Below are 10,104 nucleotides of genomic sequence, written 5' to 3' on the forward strand. Positions count from 1 at the left end.
AAAAAAAAAAAAAAAAAAGGCCAAGTTTCCCTGCTCTTTGGGTTTTGAGGATAATAGTGGGGATTGACTAGGCCCAGCTGATGCTTCAGACCCCATCCAAAGTGCCTACCTTTCTGCAGAAGCTGCCTGCCCCAGCAAGTTTCCCAGTTTTCTCTGCAACTGGAATCCCCTCCTGTGAGGCACATGGGCGGAGACTTGTACTTGGAACTGAACCCCTGAGAGGGGCAGCATCTGTCTTCCTTGCAGGGCTCTCTGGCTGTGGTATGACTCTGCCATGACTTTCTGAACACCAGATCTCAGCTGAGATGCCTCCTGCCTGATACTGCCACACGCAGGGGTGGCTTCTTTTTCTTTTAACTTTCACTTATTGGATAGCACACTTTATTTACATAAAGAACATATACCGGGGCTGGGATTGTGGCTCAGGGGTAGAGCGCTCGCCTAGCACGGGGGGACCCGGGTTCCATCCTCAGCACCACATAAAAATAAAGACATTGTGTTGTGTCCATCTACACCTAAAAAATAAATATTAAAAAAAAAAGAATATATACCCACACATTACTTTTTAAAGACCTTTTCATATTAACTTACATTTCTTTGATATGGTGGGATTGGTTGCCTTAATTTTGGGACTAACAAAATCTTAAGTGTTTTAAAAAAAAATTGCCAGGTGTAGTGGCTTGTGCATGTAGTTCTGGCTACTTGGGAGGCTAAGGTGAGAGGATTACGTGAGCCCAGGAGTTCCAGAGCAGCCTGGCAGTGTAGCAAGACTGTCTCCCAAAAGGGAGGTGGGCAGTGCAAGGAAAAGAACAAGTAATAATAAAAAGGGCTAGCACGTATCTCAGTGGCAGAGTACTTGCCTAGCATGTGTATGACCCTGGTTTCAGTCCCCGGTACCACCAAAAAAGAAGAAAGAAATAAAAAGAAAAATTAATGTCTTTTATGGTTCTTGGATTCAGTGTACACTGTATTACTTTATAGGGGATATATATTTTCAACATTTTGATTTGTGGTGTTAAGAACCTTGAATTGTAATACTTACTCTCGATATTATTCCTCTTGACAAATCACTTTGACAAATATTGTGCTTTGTTTTGTTTTGTTTTGTTTTTTTGTAACTTTTTTGAGGTACTGGGGATTGAAGCGGGGGTCCTCTACCATTGATCTACTTAATATCCCCAGAACTTTTTCTTTTTTAAAGACAGGTTTTCATTGAGTTGTCCAGGTTAGGTTCCATTTTGCTATCCTCTCACTTCAGCTTCCTAAGTAGGTAGGATTACAGGTATGTGTCAGTATACCTGGCTATATTATTCATTTTTTTAAATACTTTTTTAGTTGTCAATGGATCTTTATGTTACTTATTTATATGTGATGCTGAGAATCGAACCCAGTGTCTCACACATGTAGGCAAGCATTCTGTCACTGACTACAACCCCAGCCCTGTATTATGCATTTTAGTAAATTTATTTTGTGTTCATATTGCCAGCTTTTAGATGTTTAGCAGTGACTAATAGTGATAGCTTCTTTTTTCTCTTTACAGTACTGGGGATTGAACCTAGGGGCACTCTACTACTGAGCTATATCCCCAATCATTTTTTGAGACAGCAGATGGGCATTATTTTGAGTTTAAGATCTCCTTAAGTTGCTCAGGGCCTCACTAAATTGCTGAGGCTGGCCTCAGACTTTCAGTCCTCCTTCCTTAGCCTCCTGAGTTGCTGGGATTACAGGTGTGTGGCAATTTAGCAAGATCCTGTCTCAAACAAAAAATAAAAAGGGCTGGGGATGTAGCTCAGTGGTAAAGCACCCCTTCATTTCAATCCCCATTATCAAAGGATGGGTGGGGAGGGGCAGATCATTTGAGACAGACTCTGGCTATGTTGCAGAGGCTGGCCTTCAGTGTGTGATCTTCCTGCATCAGCCACCCAAGTAGCGGGGATTACAGGTATGTGCCACTGCCATGGCATCCAGATTAATGATGTTTTGAAGTTTGTTTTTGTTTTGTTTTAATCCTGGGGATTGAACCTAGGGGTGCTTTTACTTCTGACCTACATTCCCACCCCTTTTTATTTTTTGAGATAACTTCTCGATACATTGCTTTAGGACCTCATTAAATTGCTGAGGCTGGCCTCAAACTTTTTTTTAATCAGTACTGGGGATTGAACTCAGGGACACTCGACCACTAAGCCACATCCCCAGCCCTATTTTGTACTTTATTTAGAGACAGGATCTCACCAAGTTGCCTAGCGCCTCATCATTGCTGAGACTGGCTTTGAACTTTCGAGCCTCCGGAGCCCCTGAGATTACAGGCGTGTGCCACCGCACCCAACTGGCCTCAAACTTTTGATCCCCTGCCTCAGGCTCACGAGTCTCTGGGTTTACAGGCATACACTACTATGCCCACTGTTATATTTGATGTTTTTAAAAAATCACAGAATCGTATATCCTTGTGTAACAAGTAAGCATCGCTAAAGTATAAAGGTAAAATCGTGATCTTCCCTTTCTCTTTTGTCAGTCTTCTCCCTGATGTGGGTTCAGTTTCTTGATATTCTTCACTGCCTTTTGTTAAATTCATGCAAATATTGATGGATGCAGTGGTGTACACCTGTAATTTCAGGAACTCTGGAGGCCGAGGCAGGAGGATTTCAGATTCTAGGACAGCATTGGCAACTTAGACCCTGTCTCAAAATTTAAAATAGGGCTGGGAGTGTAGCTCAGTGGTAGAGTACCTCTGAGTTCACTCCCCAGTACTACAAAAATAAAGAAAGAAAATAGCCAGCTGTGGTGGTGCACAACTTTAATCCCAGCAGCTCCAGAGGCTGAGGCCATTGGATTGAGAGTTCAAAGCCAGCCTCAGCAATTTAGCAAGGCCCTAAGCAACTCAGTGGGTCCCTCTCTCTAAATAAAATACAAAAAAAAGGTGGGGGGGTGCTGGGGATATAGCTCAGTGGTTAAGTACCCCTGGGTTTAATCCCCAGTACAAAAATAAATAAATAAATACAATGCAAATATATACAAAGATATTAGCACCTATACAAAGGGATTTACCCCACTTTTAAAAAATTGGATCAACGGATGCGGTGGCACACGCCTGTAATCCTAGCAGCTCAGGAGGCTGAGACAGGAGGATCGAGAGTTCAAAGCCAGCCTCAGCAACAGTGAGGCACTAAACAACTCAGTGATACCCTGTCTCTAAATAAAATACAAAATAGGGCTGGGGAGGTGGTTCAGTGGTCGAGTACCCCTGAGTTTTAGGGCCTCATGTGTGCGAGACAAGTGTTCTAACAAAAAATTATATCCCCAGCCCCTGTGTGTTTCTAACAGTGTTTCTCAGATTCACACATCAGACTCTGCTGACAGGCTTGTGAAAAGACAGATTGCTGGGTTGCATCCCCAGAGATTCTGGCTTAAAGAGGATTAGGGCAGGCTCCAGTGTGTGCATTTCTAACACGCTTGCTTAATCTTAACATATCAGAGAGGCAAACCAATACAGAGAGTTGTTTTTGTGTGTTTGTTTTATTGTACTGGGGATTGAACTCAGGGGTGCTTTACCACTGAGTTCCATTCCCAGTCTTTTTTTATTTATGAGACAGGGTCTAAGTTGCTTAGGGCCTCACTAAGCTGCTGAGGCTGGCCTCAAATTTACAATCCTCCTGCATCAACCTCCTGAGTCTCTGAGATTGGTGAAATGCATCACTGTGTCCAGTGCTTAGTTAATTCTTTTCCAGGTGCATAATATTCTATAACATGGGTGGGTATGTCTTAATTTATTCAAGCATTTCATAGTAGATGGGCAAATATATGGGCAATTTCAGGTTTTTGCAAATATAGGAAGTACTATAATAAATATTTGTATCCCAGTATTCTGGGTATTTGTACTTTAACTTTGGAGCAGTAGAGACCTTAAAGTAGGTTTTCTGGGTCAAGACATTTCCAAATTATTCTCCAAAAGCAATTTGCAGTTTAGTTAGCAATTTTTTTTTTTTAAAGAGTGAGATCAAAGTGTGAAATATGATATATCAAGAACTATGTAATGTTTTGAACAACCAACAATAAAAATTAAAAAAAGAGTGAGAGAGAGAGAATTTTAATATTTATTTTTTAGTATTTGGCGGACACAACATCTTTGTTTGTATGTGGTGCTGAGGATCGAACCCGGGCCGCACGCATGCCAGGCGAACGCGCTACGGCTTGAGCCACATCCCCAGCCCAGTTAGCAATTTTTTTTCATGGATATAATACCTTTATTTTGTTTATTTTCATGTGATGATTAGGATTGAACCCAGTGCCTCACAATGTGCTAAGCAATTGCTCTACCAATGAGCTACAACCATAGCCCTAGTTAGCAGTTTTCAAGTAAGTCTTGTGTGTCTATATTCTAGCACCAGTCAGTTAAACTTTTTTTTTTTTTTTTTTTTTTTTAGTACCGGATATTGAACCCAGAAGCATTTTACCACTGAGCCACATTCCCAGACCTTTTTATTTTTTGAGATAGGGTCTCACTAAGTTGCTGAGGGTGGCTTTCAATACTCCTGCCTCAGCCTCCCAAATCACTGAGATTACATGTGTGCACCATTACACTCAGCTAAACTTTTTTAAACCATGATTATTATTAGTTACCTTTTTAAAAATTTTTTTATAACTTTTTATTTTATGTATTTATTTTTGTGTGGTCCTGAGGATCAAACCCAGGGCCTTGCCAATCGAGCGCTCTACCGCTGAGCCAAAACCTCAGCCCCTTAATCTTTTTTTTTTTTTTTTTATTAGTTGCTCAAAACACTTAACCTCTTTTTAATAAAAGAGGTAGCAAGAAACTGTTGAGCATTACATTAGCATTTGTTTTAGATGGGATTTGGGATAATTTTTATTTGTGACATTGTTTTTCAAATTTGTAAAAAATGACCAAAAAAAAAAAGGTTTTCAGACTCTTTTATAAAAATAGGATAGTAGGAATTATGGGTGCAGAGTATTTCCTGGGGTGGCAATTATTGTTTCCTAATTCCATATATTGAGTATTCATCAGCTGCTTTCCTTTCCGCCAGGTTGTGTTTGTTATTTTAGCGTTCTTGACAGGTGTGCTTTGTTCTTACCCTGACCCAAACGAGGACAAGTGCCCTGGAAACTACACCAACCCACTGAAAGTCCAGACAGTCATAATCCTAGGAAAAGTCATTTTGTGGATTCTGCACTTACTTCTGGAACGCTACATTCAGTATCACCACAGCAAAGTGAGAAACCGCGGCTATAACCAGATCTACCGCGCCACAAGGCATCTGAAGAGCCTCGCCCTGGTGACACACTCCACCGGTAAGCCCGCTTTCTTTGCGTCTCTGGGCCTTGAGTAGCCAAATGACAGCAGAAAGGACCCATGAAGTTGGATTGTATGACCCAGTGTATTCTCTCAGTGTTGTGAATGCTGTGTGTCATGGCCACTGTCTGGTTTTCTTATACACTTGGTTTTCACTTGAAATTTGCATTGTTGTGGACATGGTATCTGTGTGTCACTGTGTACAATGTAGATTTCCCCCCCTTTTTGGTATCAGCAGGTTTATTCAGCTTAAGAAGATACAGTATTCAGTAGCCAGGTGCAGTGGTGCACACCTGTAATCCCAGCGATTTGGGAGGCTCAGGCAGGGGGATCACAAATTAAAGGCCAGCCTCAGCAACTCAGCAACACCTGTCTCAAAATAAAAAATAAAAAAGGACTGGGGATGTGGCTCAGTGGTTAAGTGCCCCAGGGTTCAATCCCTGGTCCAAAAAAAAAAAATCTAGTATCCAAAATAAGACTTGTAAAACACACAGGTCCTAATTTATGAAGGTATGATCAGAAGCTTCATTTAGGACTGGGAATACATGAATGCTTGATTTTCTTTATTGTTGCATACATTTTAAAGGCTGTGGAAGTAAACTGAATTTCTTTAGGCACTTTTGACTTACCTTTTTAGGAGAACCTCATTTGGAGTCCAGAGTAAACGTTTGAATATTCTGAATCCAGATTAGGAATTCATTTTTCTAGCAGGGCCTGGTGGCTGAGCCTATAAACCCAGCTACCTGAGAGGCTGAGGCAGGAGGATCTCGTATTCGAGGCCTCTGGGCAATTTAGCAAGACTCTGTCTAAACATAAAAATATAGGCTGGGTGCAGTGCCGCATTCCCGTAATCCCAGTGATTTGGGAAGCTGAAGCAGGAAGATTGTAAACTCGTGGTTAGCGTAGGCAATTTAAGACAGGGTCTCGATGTAAAAAATAAAAAGGACTGTAGATCAAGCGCCCGTGGGTTCAATCCCCAGTACAAAAAACAAATGGAGCCTAGCATGCTGGTACACGCCTATAATCCCTATATGGCTCAGGAGGCTGAGGCGGAAGGATCGAGAGTTGAAAGCCAGCCTCAGCAAAAGTGAGGCCCTAAGCAACTCGGTGAGACTCTGTCTCTAAATAAAATACAAAAGAGGGCAGGGGATGTCAGTGGCGCGTGCCCCTGAGTTCAATTGCCTGGTACCAAAAAAAAAAAGGATTTGGAATGTAGCTCAATGCTTGTCTAGCATGTGCAAGGCCCCAAGTTCAGTCCCCAGTATCACAAAGAAGAAAAAAGAACTTCATTTTTCCCCAGAAAAACAACTTCACCAAATCTTTTATTTTTCTTCTGTGCTTTGTGAGTGCTTTTAAAGGGCAAGCTGCAAGCTCATCTCCCGAGTGAAGTTCTCAGTGGAAGCTGAAGTGCCACACTGTCAAGGAGAGAGAAATATTTATGGAGATGGTGATCTTGTTTGATCTTCCCTAGGGGGAGCTTTTCTTTTTTAAACTATGATGCAATATTTATTTTTTATATCTTTTTTTTTATTTGTTTTACTTAGTTATACATGACAGTACAATGACCTTGACATATCATACATTTGAATCAGATGGGATATAATTTCTCATTTTTCTGAGTATACAGGTTGCAGAATCACATTGGTCATGAAGTCACATATATACACACAGTAATAATAATGTCTGTTTCATTCTACTATCCTTCCTATCTCCCCAGCCCCTGCCCTCCCCTCCCCTCACTTCTCTCTACCTAATTAACGCTATTCTTTTTTTTTTTCCCTCACATCTTCATACATGTATTTTGTATAGCAATAAGGGTCTCTTTCCACCATCCATGCAATTCCCTTTCCCTCCCACCCCTCTTCCCTATGTAGAGGTAATCTTCTTCCCATGCTCTTCCTCTCTTCCCCATTTTGAGTCACCCCTTTATATCAGAGAAGACATTCAGCATTTTTTGGGGGGGGTGGATTGACTAACTTCACTTAGCATAATCTGCTCTAATGCCATCCATTTCCTTACAAATGCCATGATCTTATTATTTTTTAGTGCTGAGTAATATTCCATTGTGTATAAATGCCACATTTTTTTTTTTAATCCATTCATCCATTGAAGGGCATGTAGGTTGGTTCCACATTCTAACTATTGTGAATTGTGCTGCTATAAACACTGATGTGGCTGTGTCCCTGTAGTATGCTCTTTTAATTTTAAGGGCTTTTTAGTATAGTCTGAGAAGAGGAATGGATCAAATGGTGATTCCATCCAGCTTTCCAAGGAATCTCCATTACTGCTTTCCAGATTGGCTGCACCAATTTGCAGTCCCACCAGCAATGTATGAGTGTGCCTTTTTCCTCAAATCCTCGCCAGCACTTGTTATTGTTTGTCTTCATCATGGCTGCCATTCTGACTGAAGTGAGATGATGTCTTAGAGTAGTTTTAATTTGCATTTCTCTGATTGCTAGAGATGATGAGCATTTTTTTCATATATTTGTTGATTGATTGTATATCCTCTTCTGAGAAGTGTCTGTTCAGGTCCTTGGCCCATTTGTTGATTGGGTTATTATTATTGGGGGGGGTGGTATTTAGCTTTCTGAGTTCTTTACATACCCTAGAGATTAGAGCTCTATCTAAAATGTGAGGGGTAAAAATTTGTTCCAAGGATGTAGGCTCCCTATTCACCTCACATATTATTTCTTTTGCTGAGAAAAAAACTTTTCAGTTTGAATTCATCCCATTTGTTGATTCTTGATTTTAATTCTTGTGCTATAGGTGTCTTATTAAGAAAATTGGGGCCTAGTCCCACGTGATGGAGATTAGGGCCTACTTTTTCTTCTGTTAGACACAGAGTCTCTGGTTTAATTCCTAGATCCTTAATCTATTTTGAGTTAACTTTTGTGCATGAGAGATAGGGATTCAATTTCATTTTGTTGCATATGGATTTCCAGTTTTCCCAACATCATTTGTGGAAGATGCTGTCCTTTCTCCAGTGCATTCTTTCAGCACCTTTGTCTAATATAAGGTAGTTGTAGTTTTGTGGGTTAGTCTCTGTCCTCTATCCTGTACCATTGGTCCACCAGCCTGTTTTGGTGCCATATATTTTATATCTTTATTTCAGTTTTATGTGGTGCTGAGGTTTGAACCCAGTGCCTCACGTGTGCTAGGTGAGCACTCTACCATTGACCCACAACCCAAGCTCCTGGGGGAGGTTCTTTTTGCTTCCTATCTTTAGAAGATGAACTTGGTTTCCATGTTCAGCTGTTGGTGTGTAACACTCTTTTTTGGCCAGAAGATGTCACTATAACATAAAGATAAAAGCAAAAACCTGGATCTTTACTGACAGATCTTATGTCTGTCACCAAATATACTATTTCTCAAATGATGGTCTTTGAAATAGTGTGTGTGTGTGTGTGTGTGTGTGTGGTGCTGGGGATTGAACACAGGGGCTCATGCATGCTAGGCAAGAACTCTTTTTTTTTTTTTTAATTTGAGACAGGGTCTCGATAAAGCTGGCCTTGAACCTGTAATCCCCCTGCCTCAGCCTCTTGTGACACTGGGTATGTGACTCTTAATAATGATCTGTTTTTAACAACTAGACTTTTTTTTTTCTTGGCAGTACTGGGGATTGAAACCAAGGTCTTACACAAACAAGGAAATGCTCTACCATTGAACTATATCCCAAACGCTTTTTATTTTATTTTGAGATGGGGTCCTTGAACTAACTTGAATTATCCTTGAACCTGAGATTCTCCTCCCTCAGCCTTTCTAGAAGCTAGAATTATAGGTGCCAAACTACTTTAATTTTTTTTATTTTTATTATTTTGGAAAAAGAAGGTAGGTATGCCTGAGGACACAGTGACTAGTGACCCTGTCCTATACACTCTTATCTCTCACTGGCCTCACATTCCTCCGGGGACCCAAGGCTATCATAGAAATTCCTGCTGGCAGGGTTCTCACTGAGGACTGGGCCTGATGCTCTTGGGCTCAGGCAGGCAGAGGGACAAGGTCTTTCACTGTGACATTGTCTGGCTAAATTTTCTGTATAGAGTTGCTTTGGAGGAGAGGCTTCATGGAATGTGCCTGGGTCTGTGATATATATTTACATGCATTGCTATGGATCAAACTTGGGGCCTCATGCCTGCTAGGCAAGCCCTCTACCACTGAGCCACACCCTCAGCTCCCAGAATTATTGTTATACTAATGAAATGTATCACTTGCTGAACACTTAGGCATTGTCAGTTCACTTCCTCCAAAAACCCTGGTTGCTCAGTATTATTTCTCTAGTTTTTTAGTGGAAGAGTCCAGGGCTTTGTGAGATTTTATTTTATTTCTTCTTCTTGTTATTTTCAGTAGGTGGACAGTTAGGGATTGAACTCGGGCCTTGCACATATTAGGGACATGCTCTACCACTGAGCTATCTCCCAGCCCACAAGAGCTCATTTCTTCCAAGAACTTTTATTTCATTTTTTTGTTGTTCTTGGATTTGAACAGGGCCTTGCACATCCTAGGTATCTCATCTGCCACTGAGCAACATCCCTAGGCCTTTTTATTTTATCTTGAGACAAGATCTAAGTTACCCAGTCCGAACTTGAACTTGAGATCCTCCTGTCTCAACCTCCTGAGACGGTTATTACAGGTGTGCAACACCAGGACCAGCTCTAATATTTTTTTTTTCTTTAATGGCAAATGAAATGAAACACACAGGCTATGTCTGTGGTTATAAAAGCACTTACAAAGAAAACTGGTTGTATATTGTATACTGTCATGTAGAAAGTTTCTGATGAACTAATGACTTTTTTCTTCTT

At 40.9% G+C, this 10,104-nt stretch overlaps 1 protein-coding gene across 2 annotated transcripts in view; it reads left to right on the plus strand.

Moving 5' to 3' along the window:
* Tmem192 (transmembrane protein 192) overlaps positions 1-10,104 on the plus strand; it is a 33,945-nt gene that overhangs the window by 8,218 nt on the left and 15,623 nt on the right. For both annotated transcript variants that reach the window (XM_015486248.2, XM_048791727.1), the window contains exon 3: positions 5,040-5,304. In XM_015486248.2, coding sequence (XP_015341734.1) covers positions 5,040-5,304 — 265 coding nt within the window. The remainder of the gene's footprint in view (positions 1-5,039; positions 5,305-10,104) is intronic.

This window comes from Marmota marmota, unplaced genomic scaffold (assembly GCF_001458135.2).
Source record: "Marmota marmota marmota unplaced genomic scaffold, marMar, whole genome shotgun sequence".
Lineage (NCBI taxonomy): Eukaryota > Metazoa > Chordata > Mammalia > Rodentia > Sciuridae > Marmota > Marmota marmota.